This window comes from Anser anser, assembly GCF_964211835.1.
Source record: "Anser anser genome assembly, chromosome: Z".
In the NCBI taxonomy this organism is placed as follows: Eukaryota; Metazoa; Chordata; class Aves; order Anseriformes; family Anatidae; genus Anser; species Anser anser.
The window spans coordinates 78,924,927-78,944,738 of NC_139723.1; the positions used below are offsets into that span (position 1 = coordinate 78,924,927).

The 19,812-nt window shown below is 41.3% G+C and overlaps 1 protein-coding gene across 7 annotated transcripts in view; it reads right to left on the reverse strand.

Moving 5' to 3' along the window:
• The window catches only part of DNAI1 (dynein axonemal intermediate chain 1), a 142,595-nt gene that overhangs the window by 100,073 nt on the left and 22,710 nt on the right, over nt 1–19,812 (reverse strand). For all 7 annotated transcript variants that reach the window (XM_083818042.1, XM_083818041.1, XM_083818043.1 and 4 more), the window contains 3 exons: nt 11,994–12,078; nt 11,023–11,140; nt 8,491–8,534 (listed from right to left, as the gene is read on the reverse strand). In XM_083818042.1, the coding sequence (XP_083674168.1) occupies nt 8,491–8,534; nt 11,023–11,140; nt 11,994–12,078 (247 nt within the window). The remainder of the gene's footprint in view (nt 1–8,490; nt 8,535–11,022; nt 11,141–11,993; nt 12,079–19,812) is intronic.

Genomic DNA, 19,812 nt, shown 5'->3' on the forward strand with positions numbered 1-19,812 from the left:
GAATTTCTTAGGCAGCATTCAATCCTCTTAGTGCTTTTACTTAAAGCTCGTTGGTTGGTCATTCATCAGAAACTACCAAATGTAATATAGCAGCTTGTTATGTAAATCCAGCCCAGACTACCTTCCACATGCTGCATCACAATCTTTAAATTTGACACAGCAGAGAGGAAAATTATCCACAAACACCTGGTACAATTTCTAACACTGACTCTCCTTAACCACACAGCCTGCATTGCCAAATTGGAGTTTTCAGACTTGCAGGGTTCTCTTTCTCAAACACACACTCCTGTACTTGTCACAAGGATTGCTCTCAATCATGCCAGCAATTACACTGCATTCATTAAGTAGGACTAAGTTTAGTCCTCAAACCCATGTTTTAAATAAAAGTACTATCTTTCACAGAGACAGACTAATAACTTTTTGAAATACGTCTCAGTTCTATTTTTATGACTTTCTAATATATCTGGGAATTTCAGAGAGCTGGTCTTCATAAGTTGCGGATACTTTCATAATCTGATTGAGATCTTGTAGAAAACTTCAAGGTTTTTTCTACATTTCAAGATCAGATTAAGCATTATAGCAAGTAGTTAAAACAAATTAAGCATCACAGGTCTTATCTATATGCAGTGAGATTCTTTCAGTGCAAGTCCCAGTCCTTCTGCCTGAATTATCTCCTCTATTACTTAGGTCTCCAGATCTATGGAGAGGGTAAATGTCTTGTCAAAGCTGCCATCCCTTCTGTCAGGATGACTGATGAAGTAACTGTGCCGACAAGAACATATCTGTGTATTCCCTCAGCATTCAGTTAAGTACATCATAACATTTCATTTTAAAACGTGTCTATGATATGGAATTAGCAGAGCACATACTAGATGGATTAAAAACCGATTCACTGTCAAGGCCTAAAGTAGAGCTGTAGACAGAAATAAATAGGGATGCTTTCTAGTGCAGATTTACAGGCATCATTTCTTGTTTCTGCACTGCTGATGTTTTTATTTTAATCTACATTCTGATATAAACCATTTGCTGAGAGAGTCTGAAGATGACACAACAGTGGGTGACACAGAAATGATGAAAGAGGCAGCTACTCTTACAGCACGCTCTTAGTTACAGTATCTTATTAGTTAAATGGGCACCACTGCATGTGCCATTTCCATACACCCATAGCACATTTGGGAATGCAAGTTACACCAAGGATGGGAAGCTACAACTTGGAAAGCAAAAACTTGAAGACCCATGCCAGTTGTTTTGGATAACCATTACCACGAGCTGTGACTACACAGAAGCTAGGTCTAAAACTGGGAGGACCACCCAAGGAGGCAAAGTTGTGTCTCTGTATGAAGCATGCATAAGAGAGAAACTAGGTCAGTATGTCTGGTTATGGTGCTTGCCCTCAAGAAGAATGGGGATGTTTTCTTGAAAGGTTAGAGAAAGTCCACTAATATAACACAACTTATAGAAAACAAACCTTGAGTAGAGCATAATGAGTTCAGTCTAAAAAAAGAGAAAAATGAGAGGATGTTTCATCAATGCATATGGGCATTTACCCATGGAGAAGGGAGTTGCTGGAAAGGCTTTTTGAGCTTGCAGACAAGACAATAATGAGTTTCAATGGTTAAAAATTTAAATTAGATAAATTTAACCTTGAAATGAGACACCGTTTACCAGGAGGCAGACCAAATCAAAGATGGAACAGTATGAGGGGGATGGGGGATGTAAAGATCTCACCAGTTTGACATGGAAATTGAGCATCATTCTAAAACATATGCTTTGACCCAGCTTTTAAGATAAATCTTCCAGCCAGCATGTGAATGTAGAATGGGATCCAGCCCCACTGCCCATTACTTTCTTTCTTGACTCCAAGAAGAATGTCACACTCACCCTGCTCAGAACAGCTGTAGGCTTGCCTTAGGAGAATTATGATCAGAGCTTCGCCTTTGATTCTTTGATTGCTCTTTTCCCAGGATCAGGAAAGAATGTTTACCTGATATCTACACTGGCTCCCAACCTTGTATTTTCTGAAAGTTAATCTTAGTCAACAGACGGTCCATAACTGAAAAGCAGGTGCAAGGCAGGGCAGGGCACAACTCTGAAATGGTACCATGAGTCCTTCCTGATGCCTGGTGTAAGCATTTTGCTTGTATGTTCGGGATCCTACACTCTATCAGAGAATATCTGCCCTACCTCTTCCAAGACTCGAAGGTTTCAACATCTAAGGTTTTCAACAGCATCTTGAGGTAAGAATCACAGTGTGAAACCAAAAGGGTATAGGGTGCCTAACGAATTTCCTTCCCTTGGAAGAACTTGGAAGCAGGCTACACTGGCTTCCACTACTCGTGATTTGTGCCTCTCGAATTAATATTTGGAAGACGCTAGAAAACAAAGTATTTGGCCTAGCAGAAGCCTTTGGGACCTGGAACAGGCTCTGCATGAACCTAAGTGTTGTGTAACATGAAGCTGATTTTAATTTTCATGAAATCTTTGGAGTGAACAGTGCATTGGGAATCCTCCACTAATTACTGTTTCCACTGTTTGCTTTCTAGAGGGGATCCAGGCTTCTTGCACAAAAAGAGAAAAAGAGAACGGCATACTTCCAAAGACACTCTCTCAGTCCCTGCAGGATGACTTCTACCCTCCAGAAGCAGGCAAGTTTTGTTACCAGTCATTTTCTCTATTCTAAGCTCCTATTTTAAAGTCTTGATTCTGCAAATCACCAGTTACGGTGTGTAGTCATGGATTCTCCATTCAGTTGTCTGTGTAAGATCAGACCCTTGCAGAGAAGCCGTCTGCAAGGCAAGAGAAGCAGGTTCCTTGACCATGTCAATCTTACTTTACATTCATCCTGCTAACTTGTATTCACTACCTTTCCTGAAGAGAAAGTTTCTCAGTGTTACTGTGGAGCTAACTCCTTGAGGAGCTTCACTTCATCCTTAAGTGATAAGTGCTCATGGAGCACTGAGGAAGAACAGGTTCAATTGACTTGGAAGAGTGGAAGATCTGCTGCAAGATGAAGCCTCCAGCTGTGCAAGCAATGCCTACAAAGCGTAAGAGTGAAGCTGCAGTACCTTGCTGTTAAAGCCACCTGGATCATTTTCTCCTCTCCCTGTTCTCTCTAAAGCACTCTGAGCATGTCCCGTTGGGGAATATCCTTATTGCAATGTCCATCCATCAGTGCCAGTCAGTAGCAGGCAGTAAAGGAAAGACTATCCATGTTCTGGGTGCAAGCCCGTACTCCTCACTCATCCTTGTGACTGAAAAGTTACATCTGTGGAGTGCAAAGAAATAAATAGCAGGAGAAAGTACATTGGCCAGGCAGATACTGCTTTTCTTTACTCACCTCATGTACTGACAGACGGAGCTGCACATAAAAAGCCATCTCTGAATGCTGTCAGAGGCACTCTTGCTTGTGAAACATGAATTGAGGTGACTACTAAGGCCTGGGCTTGTAGTGCTCCCATGAGCAAGGCAAAACACAAGCCCAACACCCATCACAGCCCTCTGAACCCTGTACTGCAGGCTGTCAATCTAGCCAGAAATCCAGTGATCTCATTTATGCAAAAAACAAAACCAGAAAGACAGCTCCTCCTGATGGGAATAAAAATTAATTCTAGCCAGGCAGCAAAGAACCTGAATTGCAAATTATGATGACAATATTTCCTTGTTCAGAGGGGACTGTCTCATGCCAAAGAAATGCCATTAGCATCAGAAACCCCATCCAAGTAAATCACTCTTGAAACCTCCAGAAATAAGATACAAAAGCAAGCAAGGGCCCTAGGGCCCTCTTTGTAAAGAATCCATCACGATGGAGTGAAATGGACCCACAGAAAACAAGGGACCTTTTGTTTCCAAAAGTATACTTTGGGCAGCAGGACAAACGTGTAGCTAGCATCCTGGCAGTGCTGCAAAATGCATGTTGCACAAAAGACTGGTGATGTAATTATGGTCACCACAGATTCAAAGGTCTGGGTTCTGCTTCTGGCTCTACCCCAGCCTGTGTACGGAGCTATTTGCTCTGAGTGGGATTCATCTCTCTTCACTTTAGCCATCTAAGAGACAGGCATCTAGTCTAAGTGCTCTGCCTAGGCTCATTCTACAGTCTATGGGAGAGACGATCACTTCTAGAGAGCTACTTAGCTTCTTTCTTGGACACCACCCTTAGGGCAGGACAGATGGCCTCTGGATGTGCTGATCTCTCACCGTTGACTAAAGAGGAAGCTCCTAGCTCTCAGCTGGCTGAGATAAACTCTGCCCTCTGTGTCTGCTATAAAAATGAGATAAGAAATCTTCTGGACCTCTGACCCATCTAGATTGCAAGCCACTTAAGGTCCACCTTCCTCTACATCTGCATGTTGCCTTTGGCACAATGTACACTGGCAGCATCCAGTATCCTTAGCGTCCTATATGCACTGACATCTAACACAAACAGCAAACACTTTTGCACAGCCCACAAAGTACAGATGTCAGCATCTCGCCTAGTGTAGTAAGTTAGAACAATTGTCAGAACAGGCTGAGTCGGGAGGTTACCATCTCTGAGCTTACATCTCCTCTTCTGCGTCTGGGTGTCAGGGCAGTGGGAAGGCCCTGCCTAACTCCTGCACTCTGAGCACAACAAGATTTTGTTCTGCTGTACAAGATGCGGAATATCCTGAGCATTTCTTGACATGCCTTCTTTTACAAAGACTGATCCTAATCTGCTCTTTAGAATACCTGCTGCCTGCCGTACTAAAGAAACTGCCAGGCCAATTTATGTTTCTCAGCAAACTAACAGGAACTTTTCTTGGGCCCAGATGGAATTAACTTCAAGAGAAAAGTGTCATTTTAAGAGAAAAATGAAATGCCGCAATACTGCACACAGAATACAATCCTTACTAGTATAAATGAAGACAACCCAGCTGGTTTTATTGTCAGATCACAGAGAAATACGTAAGAACTGCTATTTGGGACCACACCAAAGGCTCCTGTAGCCAAGTGTCTTCTCTCCAAGAGTACAGAGTAGCAACTGCTTAAAGAGCACAAGAATCACAGAGAATATGTCTGTCCACTTGTACATCCTCAGAGTTTCCAGAAACTTGTAGTTATGAACTTACTGAATCAGAGAACTTGCCCTTGGTAATTGCCAGCACCAAACTGCCCTTCTGTAAATTGATCTTTAGATTCCATGTATACCCTTGTCCTCCAGAGCACGGAGGACAAGAAGAAAAGGTCCACAATTTCATTACGTATCATGTTATTCTATTTTAAATTTGCATTAGTCCTGCAGCTCAATAATTTCATAAGGTCTTTCTCATCCTCGTGTTATAGGCAATAATGAACATTTGACACCTTTTCACTGTCTTCTTGCGACTCAGGATTCTATAAACCCATATCAAATCCCCTCTCCTTTATCTATTATAAGAGTCCTAGTCTGTTTATGCTCTCTGATAGTAAAGTCATCATATATACCTCTGATCATTCCTGTTGCCTTTTTCTGGACCTTTTTCCATATTCCCACATCCTAACGCATTCTTCTTCAGAGTTCAAAACCAGAACGGCACACAGTAATCAAGATGTCAATATATCACAGATCTTGTCTTGTTCTCTTTATTTTTCTATTGTTGTTTCTACTGTTGCTTTATATGTAGCTTTCTATTTTGTTTCTACTGTATCCAGAAGTTTTGTTTTATTTCTCTTTCATAATAATTCCCATCAGTTTTTGATCTGCCTTTTTGACTACTGCTGAGCACTACCGAACGTTTGAAAAGAAACACCTACAATGACCTCAAGACTACTTTCCTGAATAACAGCAATTTCCTTTGAGCCCATTGCTGAGCTTTTTATTCCACATGCATTACATTTCTCAACACTGAATTTCACTAGTCATTTTATCACAGTTGAGATCCTTCAGCATCCACTCAAAAAAGGTGTATCCTTAAAATAAACACCAAATTGCCTTATTAGTTCTGAATATTCACAACGAACTATAACTTTTCCAGCCTGAAGAATGGTAGCAAAAAATGTCCACCTGTAATATGCAGGCAGACACAGAGCAACTGAAATGGCTGGTGGGCAAAGATGTTCCTATTGACAAGGTCCTCTCTCTGGCTCCCTTACTCTCTGTCCTCCATAAAGAACTCCAGGCGTTGTAGTGTTTAGGGTAAAAATTTCAGTTACTAATCCTGCTATATGCAATTCTCAAATGCTGGTTACCTGTAGCCCCATGACTGATTTCAAACCAGACAAAGGATTATTAGTGGTCTACAGCAGAGTCAGTTTTTACTTAAAAAAATAAATACTAACACTCAGAGAAGAAGGACAGTTCTGCTAGAAATGATGGGGAGACTGACCTGGTCAAAACACCTGGTCCTCCTCACAAATTGTGAGTACCATTCTGTAGCCTACCCTTTTCTTGAAGCAAGGAGAAGGCTCTGCTTCCTTTGCAATACTGTTCTTTTCTCAGCCCCTCTCTGCTTCATTTCAGAATAAATGGTAAGCCAGGTGGGGACATCTTCCCCAGGAGCAGACGCCCTGGAGGGCAGGTAGGGTACTGCTGTGGCCTTCATTAGCTCTGAGAAAAAAAAAAAAAGCAACAGTGGAGACTTGAAATAGTTTGGGATTTTGGTAGTTCTTCTGTATTTGTTTTAACTAACATCACCCCATCTTAAGCAAAGTTAGTTAGTCACCATTCACTACGTGAAAATGTCAGCAATGTGACTGAACACAAACTACATAGCGGGAAAGACTAGTGTCCTAGCAAGTCCCAGACGCACTTCAAAATGACCTCAGAAGTTTACAGAGTACCCTGCTGAAAAGATAAAATTGAGGAGCCAACACTTCCTGCTTCAGAAAGACCTGTGTGAGAAAGATCTCATGAAAACTTGTCTCTCAACTGTTCTCCTTCCTTTAGGATTTTGAGACAAGGAACAAGGTAAAGGATGTTGATTTTGCAGGTTTTAGCTAATACAGCTGTATGTTGTATATTAACCACAAGGACAGCACTGAGACAGGGAGTATGTTGTAAATCGACCATAAGGACAGGACGACCCTAAAGATAAGGGAGGAAAAGACGGCATACACACAGATAATAGAACCAGCAAGAATAGGCTTGGACTGCTAAGTCTGTCAAAAAAAAAAAGGACGGGTCAGATGTTTAGCGGTGAAGACTTCTGGCCTTCACCAAAAGACCACCAGAGTACGCCCCAATGACCACCTAAGGACTCCAGTACACATGCGAATAGGGGCAGGAACCTATGTTAATAATTCTTCAGAGACCTAATGAATCTGCAAGAGACTTACAGGAAATGAAATGAACGTGCATATATCCCATTAATAGAAGCACACTGCCAGTAACCCTGTGTGTGTGTGTTAGGCACGATCCCCCGCACACCCAGCACCATAATAAAGAATACTTGCTTAATAACTTTGGTTATTAAGTTTTCACCACGTCTGCGAAGCAATGGTGCTGGGGGGATCTACTAGAATGCTGTCCCTTCCCTAAGAAGCTATTCATTATAGTCAGCACTTTGGGTAGAGCTAGAAAAGAGAAGCGAGTGGAAGAATGGAAGAGAGAAAGTTTATTCACAGTGACTTAACTATTCTGTCTAGGCAGGAGTAAAGGGGAGATGTGAAGAAAAGAATTCAGAATACAGCAGTCAATTTGTCTGTAGCAATAAGAGACACTGAACAGGAGGAAAAGCAAGGTTGTTGATATGATTCCCATGTTGTAAAATGAAAAACAAAAAAACCAACCAAACAAAAACAACAACAAATCAAACAAAAAACAACCCAAAGATAAACTGAGCAGGTAGATGTAAGGCACAGAGCAAAACAGCACAAAAATGGTGAGAAAATATCAACTTGTTAGAATTCTTTTCTATTTCCTGAATGTGAGAGCAATAATACTGGATAGAAATTACAATGGATTAACACAGGAAAATCTGAACCAGAGATGTCCATAGCTGCTCATAATTATCACATATCTAATCCCAGACACTACAGCAGGGGAGGTGCCTTTTCACAACATACAGGCCTGATGTGCCCTAATGGAGAGCTTGTCTTCTGAGACATCCCTAGAAGATGTCCCCCTACACAAGAACAATGAGTTTACATTTAGAGAAGTATCTCACCATTAGCTTCTGGAAAAGCGTCTGGTCTTTCAGCAATCAGAAGAGTGGCAACAGGGAAATGCCAATCACAGACCATCAGGTTAAAAAAAAAAAAAAAGAATTAAGTGGTGCTTCTAGAGGTAAGTCCTTGACCAAAGGGAGAGTCAGCACTTTCATAAACCAGAAGCCCTGGCTAACATTGCCTACGCCTATTTATTTGTGGAAGGATGTTCATGTCAAAGAACGTAAAGGTGTAATTCCTATCTTGAGATAAATCTTAATTTACAGCTATGAAATTAGGTGAGTCTTTTCTATGAGAAGCTATCTGTGCAGTATGATATGATTTAATCTCAATGCACCAGTTTAATATTTTAAATCCCTCAATGATACTTGTGCATTTGTTACTTACAAGAGCCGTACCCCACTGCAAATAGGTCCTTGTACTTTGGATTCCTGTAATGAGAAAATTCATATCAGTTTTCATTTATTATTAACCATATTCTTCCACAGAAATGCACAGTGTTTCACACATTAACATCAAAGCCCATTCCCACAGGATTGTATACAGTCTAAAGGCTTGACCCTTTGAATATATGCACTAGTAAAGTTCATGCATGAGTAATTCTTCCGGACTCAATATGCATACAAGAAACAGAACATCTGAAGACCACAGCAGTAGATGAAAAGGATAAAAATGGCAAAGACTGAGATACAACGTCAATCTCCATCACTTCTTGGCCTGTGCACTTCATGATTATGTAATCTTCACTTCTAAAAATGCTGTCTTTGAGGAAAGGAAAAAGGCAGTAATGTGGTGGTATCCATCTTTCAGAAGCAAGAATAAAGGAGTTTCTAACCCACAAAAGAACAATACCCAATAGACTTAGTTTCCCTACCTATCACTAAATAATTGTGGATGCTTCAAGAAACAGCTATCAGTTGAAAAATTCACAATCATTACCACAGACCAGGAAGGGAAACTCTCTTTTGACTGAAGAGATGATCAGCATATTTTCTGAAGCATACTGACTGAGTAATTAGCTATTATGCTTTCTTAAATCCCTTTATTTGAAAAACATCTACCTTTATAACTTCTGCTGTTTGTGGACAGTTAGGGTAGGGTTCACATGGGACAAAGTTCAATACTGTTGCTGGCCTGAAGATCACACAGCACAACCAACGACAAAGATTTCTGTGAAACAAATGGAACTGAAACGAATGGAAATGAAACTTACCTGATGATTCTTTTCTCTGACTACTCTGAACTGAAAAAATAAAAACTTTTCTCATTCTTCACTTGGGCTAATACCTAGGCATCCTAATGCTCTTGTCTTGCTCTATCCACTAAATGCATTGTCACTGCTAACAATATGAGAACAAAAATTAAATTAGAAAAGCTTATTACATAAAGCAATTTGGGGTCATTCTTCCAATTCCAGGGCCATCTTTCTGTTATAATTTCCTTGAGGAAAGAATAACTGCAACACAAGCTACCTATAAAAGATCCCTTTTATCCTCAATTTTATACCTCATTTTAGTGCTATTTTGTAATTCTCACAGAACTACATCCTCAATATTCTATTAAACTATAGTAACTGCAATGGCTTGAAAAGACAGAAGACTGCAGTCCTGCTCTGTCTCTCCATAGATCCTCTTTGGCAAGACATAGATGTGATCACACTGCTCCACAAACAAGTGAGAAGAGGCTTGGCTGCAGAGGAGCACAAGGCAGGGGCTATGTAAGTCTCACATTTATGTGCATGATCAAAACAGTTCTGGGGAGAATCAAGTATGTTAAAAAGTAAAGGACTCATCCAGGTTGTTGATGAGTATTTCTTCATGGTAATTACCATGATAACAACACCTCAGAAAAAAAAAGAGAGTTGATTTTAAAGTGGTACTTTAAAAACAGTGACAGTTTTTGGACTGACCAGAAATAAACAAGCTGTGCTGGCTTGGATCACTTCATTGTCCTGCATGTGCCTTGACACTGCTTCCAGGAGGATCTGTTCCATGATCTTCCAGGCACAGAGGTGAGGCTCACTGGTCTGTAGTTCCCCAGGTCCTCCTTTCTACCCTTTTTGAAAATGGGAGTGATGTTTCCCCTTTTCCAGTCACTGAGGATTTCACCTGACTGCCACAACTTTTCAAATACGATGGAGAGTGGATTAGCAGCTACATCAGCCAGTTCCCTCAGGACCCTGGGATGCATCTCATTCAGTTCCATAAAGTTGTACCTGCTCTATTTCATCAAGTGGTCTCGGACTTGCTCTTTGTTTACAGTGGGAGGGACTTTGCTCCCCCAGCCCTTGCCTACAGGTTCAGGAACTTGACCGAAACAGAAAGCCTGACTGGCAGTGAAGACTGAGGCCAAAAAAATGCTGAGTACCTCAGCCTTCTCTATGTTTCCTTTCTCATCATTCCTCTCTGATGAGAGGGGGTACGCTCTCCTTGGCCTTTCTTCTCTGACCAATGTACCTATAGAATCCCTTCTTGTTATTCTTTGAATCCCTTGCTAAGTTCAGTTCCATCTGTGCCTTGGCTTTCCTAAGCCCATCCCTGTACATCCAGATGGCATCCCAGGCCACATGTCCCTGCTTCCACTGCCTGGCATATCCAAAGACACAATATGTCTATCCTGCTTTCCCAAGAAGGGACTCTTATTTGCTCTGCTAACTGTACTCACTTTGTCCTAGCACTGCCCCAAGCCTGCTGTACCTTCACCTTTTGCTGAATGTCCCAAGCCTGGCATACTCAGCCTCACACAAGGTGCTTCCCATCCAGAAGCACCTGGCATGTTTAGGTGTTGTGAAAGTAGCTGACTGCAATTATTCAAAAAAGTACGCCCACAGAAACCTGCACTGCCTTGTAAGGTGGCATGATAATTAATTGCACTCATCTGCAAAACAGCTGAGGGCAAGTTTGCACTAAAGAAACTTACCAGGAGATGGCAGTAACTGCAAGTCTCTTGGTTTTGTCATACTGGAACTTCCAGAGAGGGAGGAGGGTTCCTCGCTGGTCCCTGTATTCATCGGAGGCATCCTCAAAATATTTAAAATCTAAAACCAAAAATCAAAGAATAGGTCTTGTTGAATAAACCCGAAATACATTAGCATGCTGTAGTAACAGATAAGCTTTGAAAGAGCCTCACGGCCTCTTTACGACCCAACTGTTAGTATAAAAACCATCTCAGTCCTTACATCCCAACCCCAAAACAGCACCTAAGTCTTCTAAATGCACTTTAACAAGTACTAAGTCCTTACACCAAAAAGCTGATGGTCTGAAAGCAGACAAAGGATGAAAAAGAAAGCAGCAGTCCCAAGCAAGGAATGACCTCAAGCCATTCCCTGAGCTAGATGTGGCCTTTCAGGAGGTGGCTGAGCAAAGACAGAAAAACCCTTACAAAATAACATCAACACTACATATGTCTCGTGGATGGGGGCTGTATGCCAGCAGGAGTGCTGCTCTGCACTGGCTGCTTTGTCACCAGCACCTGCATGCAGGAGGGAACCAACTGCTTAGGGAGGGCAGTGCATCAGGACAACGCTTACCAGACCTGCTGGCCCACCCTACTCCAAACAGGGCTGATGGGCATTTCCTTTAAGTGATGGCAGTCTGCTGTCCTGTTTGCCTTGTGTGAGTGAGCAATTGCTAGCCCTGCTCATTTTAGCCCTGTTTCTCTAACATTCGGCACTGGAGACACCAGCATGCCAGAAGGTAACCAACCAGTTGCTCACATTGAGGCACTAACTACAGTCCAATCTTCCACTGTCAACCTCTGCCTTGGTATCTTTTGCCGAAATTCCTCCTAGCTTCCCCAAAGGATCTATCGTGATTCTTGCTACAGCTGTGGCCACTCATCTGCAGGAATTCGGGCTCGAGCGCAAACAGCATCTCCCTGCAGGGCCGTACCTTGTGCAATGTCATCAAATATGTTCTGATTCACCATTCGCTCCATTATTTTAGCAGCCTTTGAGATCTTGGTTATATCATCACTCTGTTGAAAAAGACAAAAAAAGGAAGAGAAAATTTATATCCTTTTTACAAGTCCTTCAGACCTTTTGTGACTTAAAAACTTGAGTCTTTTCATCTGGGCTAAAGGATAATATGAAGCACCTCACTAGCACCTAACGATAAGGGCATTTGAATTAAGGCAATAAATCTGTAAGTTCAGCAAGATGCCATCCATACCTGAGCTGCAGTAACTTCAAAATTTGTTCCTGATTTAGCTCAATCGGAAGGCACTTGTCTGTGAAGATGGTTAGAGTCTTGTCTTCCTCAGCTCATCCATTTTATCTCATGATGGGATGAGCTAAAAGCACACACACAGTCCCTCCCCTACCTCACTTGATAATAGTTCATTAGCTTCAGTAACACAGTCATGTTTGATCATGCATCAGCATCTTCTCGTATCTGCCCGGAGAGCTTTAGGGTATCATGGCTTAAGTTAAGATCACAGGATTTAGAAATCCTCCAGTTAATCACTGGATAATTCCAACTTGATGTATACATAGACCCATGAGCTTGTACAACATATAATAAACATGCAAAGGGCAGCTTGCTATCCAGCTTTTGTTGAAATTGCTTTGATACTGTGGAAAATCCCATCCTCCTTGCCAAGAAACACCGCACGTGCGCAAACCTGCAGGTGTGAAGGTATGCAGGAAGAGCTTCAGGTATGCAAGTATTGGAGACCTTTGGGGGAGTTGCATCTCACAAGGCCAGCAGTCCCAAGGTAATTTTTTAACTGCCAGCACGTGGCAGGTTGGTATGCTCATCTGATTGAGCCCAGTGCCTGATCACCATAGTCTCATCCCATCTTCTTTTTAAACTTTTAACGGTTTAATATTATTAATTAAATTAATATTATTACTTTTTTAAAAAATTGTTTAACTTTAAACAGTTTCTTTCTATGCGAGTGTTCAATCCTGTGTGTGTGCTTGGCTGAACACAAGCAAAATCCAAGCTGAACTAACCACCAAGTAGGACAATAGGTCTATGTGCCAGCAACTGGAGGGACAGAACTTAAAAGCACCCAGACTGTGCAGGACCACGAGGATGATGACAGCACAGCCCTGCATAATGATGTGAGAATACCAAGGCATATGGAAAGTGCTCTGACAGCATGCTGCTCCAAGGACCTGAATCCCCTTCTACAACTGCTGCCCCAAAGTCCCATCAGGGTTTCAAAGCCTTTCATCTTCAAACCCCTGCCAGGGACTGATGGCTGCCAGCACAGCATGATTTCCTTCACAGTGAGGACACTAAAAAGAAACTTGCCATCCTTGGCACAGCCCAGAGTGGTCTGGACATTAAAAAAAAAAATGAAATGACCTGTCAAAACCATTGCACAGTCACAATCAGAACCAAGAACATAACATCGGATTACGTGCATCCCAGCCCTCTGCTTCTTTCTTGGGCCCTGTACAAGCTCAACAAAAACAGAGTCTTGCTGCAAGAGCATAAAGATGACAGGACAAAGGAGAAAAAAAGAAAAGAAAAAAAAGCATTTTTTATAATCTATAACGCTTTTTATAAATTCACAGTTTGCCTGCATCTTCATTAATGTCTACAGTGTCTTCCCACCTCAGAAAGGATAAAGTAGAACTTGGAAAAGTTTGCAGAAGAGCAAGAGGGATGACTCATGGTCTGGGATAGTTTCTGTTCCAGGAAAAACTGAGTAGGCTGGGACTTGCCAGTCTGGAGGAGATGGCATAAGAAGACATGAAACAGGTCTGTGAAATCCAAAAAAAAGCTGAGAGGATGGACAGTAGATGACTAGTCACTGCCTCTTCCAATACACAAAGTAGGGCTGTCTAGTGAAGTTAGTGGAAATCAACTTAAAAACAAAGAAAATGAGGTGACTTACAGAAGCACAACATCTTTGCAACTCCCTGTCAAAGGCTGTTGCAGATGCAAGAATTTTACATGGGTTCAAGGAAGACTGAACAGATACTTCCATCTATGTGCCAAACCACATCAAGCCTAGGAAACAGCTGAAAGTATTGAAGGCTGGAAGAATATTTGGGGCTGGGAGAGGTATGATGTACACTTGTTGTGTTCTCCACATTCTCTTATGGTTAGAGACCTGATTTAAATCAGCGTGACCACTCTCGTGTTCTTCAGTTTTTTCCTAGGTCGGTGGGAGGACTTCTTGAGAACCACACAGAGAATTTACTGCCATGTTAAGAATTTTAGAAAGCACGGGGACATATGTTTTCAAATGTTAACAGTTTGATTTTCTGCAAAATATTCCTTAGACACTAGGACTTCATAAGTATTGAGAGAAATTGAAGAGGGAGAGAAAGAGGATGCTTGAAACATCCCAAGTAGAAATCAATACTCTCAATTGCTGGGATTTCACTCTTCTGACTTTAAGATGCTATTACTGCTTCTGCCACAATAAGACCTGTCGTTCTTTAAAATGCTTCCCAGAAAAAAAAAAGAAAAAAGAAAAAAAAAGCTATTCATCTTCGCTAACACTTGTCCAGCAATATTGGGATCATGACTACAAAAATGACATTGGCTGCCACCAGTATATTGTTCTGAATAAGCTTAATTGACAGGGGTTAAATGTTGAAAAGGTTACAACTTGTTTTAGAAAAAGCGAAGAGCAATAAATAATTTTCTCTCCAACACTGAAAAAGTCATCGTTACTAGGTATAAAGAATGGGTCCTCCAGAGTCCTGCTGGTTCGTCAGGTGTGTTAGCTAAGCTGTTATTCACCTACTACGCAGAAAAAAATCTCTCTTCCCTTTTAACATGCCTGTGCTGTTGGAAGGAGCTGGGGAAGAATGGCAGTGCTGTACCCTACAGACATGAGGAAAACTGTAGCTCTTGTTCTCTTTCTTACACATCCAAGGAAAGCTGCACTGCAAACTTTCTGAATTTCCAACCTGAGACATCATCATTCTGGACTGAAGAGCAGAAGACAAGACTTGCTTTATTGTGTTCTCAAAGATGAATGCTAGATCCTGCAACATCTATAAAAACTTTTTTGTTGTTGTTGTCATTGGTAAGCAGCTTAAAACAAAAAGACCCTGTAATTACAGAAATAATGCATTATCCAGTGGAACGTTTTCTGCAATGCAGGAAACTGTCCAGATGAATTGAAACAGCTTTAAGTGAGCTTTCCTATTAGGTAGCTAAGCTTTTAGCAATGCAGCCATGAATAACTATATTTTTTAGCATTAAACTGCATCAGAGTAAGTCATTTTCTCACTGGATCCTGTGCTATTTCAGGTTTGATTTATTCTGTATCCTACTGAAATAAATCTTCAGTGGAAATGATACGCATAATTTCATTTTTTAAAGATCTGTTTGAAACTGATTTTTTTCTTTGTAGGGCAACTCTGGGGTAGCTAGCCAAATGAGAGCTAATCAGCTAACAAATTTGTTTCATTTATTTCCGTGCATAAATTATTTTTAGAAAAGCAATAATGTTACTTGAATCATATGTTAAGATAGATAATGGGATGGTACTTTGAAAATAAATGTTCTGGTCTTGTTCTACTATTCATCAACACTAATTGCTTCACATTTGCCTCTCAGCAGCTGGCCAGTTGCAATGTGCAACTCCACACTCCTTGCAGCACAAAACAAGGCTTCTGTTGATATATCACTATATCCAGAAGACAAACCCCACCCTAAAACCAATGCAATAACTGCTCATCTCTCTTGCAATACATACACTGCTACTACAAGAACTCCAGGCTTTCAAAGAAAAAAGCATGGTACAGACGTGTTGCTCTCTGTTGCCCAGCCAACACCTCCATGCACTGCAAACACCCACTGCAAATCCCAAATAAAGTCCCCCAGTTTGAATCCTGTCAAGTAGTTATTCCTTTCCAGAATTGTGCTCATTTGTTCATTTTCATTATTTTTTAATACTGACACGTTGTAAACAGCAGAATGAAGACAAGGGAGTTGGTAACTTTCCTTGTGTTGAACAGGAGCAGGCAAACACTGATGTGAAGGTTAATTGCATTTGGGTTTCAGCTGTTATTTCAAAAATAACTGCTGGTCATCCATGAGCTTCCAAATGATAATTATAAACCTGTGGTCTGGGCTATCTCACTGGGCATATCTCAGAAACAGGAAGTGCAATTGTGGGACAGACTTAACAGAAATAACATTTCTCTGCTAACCCTCATACACAATTCTCTAGCAATGTACCTGTCATTTCATAGCCATAACTCGCCAGCTGATACACTCATGTTTCTCCCTGTCATTTCAATAGTAAGCCTTCACCTTATCTAAGATTTTTTAATATTCCAAAATGCACAGCCTTCCTCTCCACCAGTCCTTTCAGTCTGTACCAGTAACAACCTTTCTGGTTTACCTAATCATTTCCCCAAAGGCATTATAGCAATAGCTTTACAGAACTTCAGCTAGATTATCTTTACTATGCTTCCCTTGTTAAGGGAAACCACAACTTTTCTCTTACCAAAGAAGAAAGATGAGATTATTTGGATACAGCCTACCTTTGGCAAACACATATGTTATTTTCTCATATTTACTCCCATTTCTGTATTTTTCCCTCCAAACTAAATCTATTGCCACGTATTGGTACAAGTCAGACTAATGGAACCATTTTTATGCCTCTTACATATAATCTACCCTTGCTATTATCCATTTACATAGCTCCACCCATGTGATCCTTATTATTAGACTTGTGATTTCATGTCTTGTCACCTCACAGTGAGAGGAGCCAGCTTTCATCAACTTAGGTGTATTAAGCTCTGTTTAATTTTGCTTCTACCTCAGACACCCTAATTTCTCTGCTCACATAACATGAGGAGGGCCGTACTGGATCAGACCACGAGTATCACTAGGCCAGGATTCTCTTTTTAATCAGGGCCATAAGCAGATGGTTCAGGAACAGTAAGAACAGGACAAGCAGATACAATGCTTCTGCATGTTTCTCTCTGCTTCCAACTATTTTCATCTCAGAAAATTTTGTATCATTCCTCTTTGGTATTCCATGTTCTTCATCTTCTATTTTGCTGCCTTTATTGAAAACTGAGGAAAGGTTTTGTATGTTGTATCCCTGCTCTTGGATGTAGTACATCCTCTTCTCTCTGGCTCCATTTGAGTGACAGACATACTGAGAGCTTTAAAAGAACCCATCATCACAGGCAACAGACAAATACTTTCCGTCATTCTGTCTTTTATTCACTCATATTGTTCTTTATATCATACTCATCCTTCCTTCAGCTAGAATCCCTGGTTATCTCCATCCCCTTTTCTGATAGCTGGCTCTCTCTTACCAAATCATGTCTTTCCTGCTTTTTCTCTTCATTCTTCAGTGCACTGAGTGGCTTAATTCCACCTCTTCTCCCATAGCAAGGCCCTCCTGTTCCACTTCAAGGCTCTTACTCTTCTTGCCTTTGGCCACATTCTTCTTCATGGATCATGTTCTTCCTCACCCAGTCTTCTGCTCTCTGGGCCTCAGTATTCTTTTAATTCATTATGCTTTCAACTCCTCACCTGACCCTTACTGTCATCTCCAGCTGCAGCTTGAGTTTTTGGATCTTCTCTTTCATCATCTCTTATCATAGTAAAAGCTTCCATCAGAGATCCAGCTTCAGTAATGTTCATTCACTTCTTTCTCTTCTTCCTTTTGGGCTGAATCCTGTGCTTTCTCAGTAGCTATCACAGTCTCTTCCTATTCAGTTGCTAGCCTTACAAAAACAATGGCGGAAATCAATTACTATTTCTAGCTTTGGGATCCTTGATTTTAGCCTTTGCACAGGTCAGCCACATCTCCTGCTTGATGTTCCACAGTTCCTCTTCAGCAATGATCAAGGGCAGGATGTCCTCAGAAAGTCTTTAGTTGGAAAAGCTCTGTTCCAATCACTAAGTGTAGCCCAAACTATACAACCTATGAGTTGGAAGCTCCACAAAACCCACTTTTACGTTTGCTAACTTGACACAGGAAGAAATTCTGATGTCATCAATCTTTAATTTCCATAGAATCACAGAATCATCAAGGTTGGAAAATATCATAATTACCATTTCCTGCAAAATCAAATAAAGTCCAACCATCAACCAGACTCTCCGACTCCCATCACTAAACCATGTCCCTTAGTGCCATGTCCACACCTTAAAAACCTCCAGGGAAGGGGACTCCACCACTGCCCTGGGCAGCCCATTGCAATGCTTCATCACCCTCTCCATGAAGAAATTCCTCCTCTTGTTCAATCCAAACCTCCCATCTCTAAACTTGAGACTGCTTACTCATGTCCTATCACTTGTCACCTGAGTCCTACCACCTGTCACTTGCAGAAAGAGACTGACACCCTCCTTGCTACAACCTCATTGCAGGCAGTTGTAGACAGCAATGAGGTCTTCCCTCAGCCTTTTCTTCTCCAGACTAAACAGTTCCAGCTCCCTCAGCCACCCCTGGTAACACTTGTTTTCTAGTCCCTTCACCTGCTTTGCTGCTGTTCTCTGTACATGCTCAAGCAACTCAATACCCTTCTTATAGCGAGGGGCTCAAACACACATACAGCTACACATAACCAGATGTTATGCCTGTTTTAAGTCTCTGTCTAGCTTTGGATTAGTCCAGGTTAAATGTTTCCAATTAAGGACTGGAAAATTCAGCAGTTTCATACACTTCAAACTGACCCACCAGCCTCACAGTGGGTTTCAATTTTGGATGCTGGCTCTGCATAAAGAGGCTTTCCCTTTCACTGTTTCAGCATATTGACTTGCTGGATTCCCTGCAATTCTTCTGGTAAGTGCTAGAAATGAAAGGCAAAGCAGCAAAAGGAGGGAAGTGGATTTCAGATTCCCACTGTCGTCAATTGAGAATGCAGCAGTTTTTACAATATTGTTTCATTGGTAGAATTTTTATTTCATTTTAATGATCGGCTTTTAGCAGTCCACTCTGTAAGCTCGTAATTGTATCACTGACTTCAAGCTTAGTTCTGTGACACTTAGTCGGGTGAAAGGTTTATTAGCTTAGAAAGGACCATGAATTTCAATGGCACTGTACACAGGCAGAATCCTGTCAGAACATGTTTCTGGTCGGCTTAAGCTGTAAGACTTTTGATGGCACAGTGCTACCGGGAAAGCTAAACCAACCAAATCCTCTATAGTTGTATCAGCATACAGTATGAAAGTGCTAAAACCAGTTTCAGGAGACAGCTCATATTATATAGATGCACCTTAGTTACACTGTTATATCTAAATCTGTACTAGGAGAAAACTAAGAACTAAATTCCATGTTTCTGTGTTACAGTTCTCAGCGCATTTTTCTCTAATCAATATGGTAATATTTCAGTTTTCATTCTAAATGCAAGTTAGGTTTAATTTAGGTTGGGGAGAAAAAGAACCACCCACTATTCTATATAGATTAAACTCTGGTAATAGAAACCTCCTGAACCCTCTGAAAACATTTTGGAACATGAAGCAAATCCTTATGACAGAGCAGCCTGAACTAGGAGTCAGTGCCATCCTCACAGCAAGATCACAGCACCAGCTGAGCTATGAGCCTGGCAGGAGTTACGATACCTGCTGCTCTGAGACACCAGACTTACGGAGGCTGCTGCTGGCCAGCAGCTCTTGCCATTCACCCTGCTACTCCACAGAACTCGGGGCAGCTGACCTCTGCTTGGGATGGTCACATCGCCACGACTGAGATAGCACCATGCTGTGTAATTAATGAACGTGGCACAGCACTTCAAGCCTTGGAGACAGATATTTCTGTCACTTTCCAACTAAA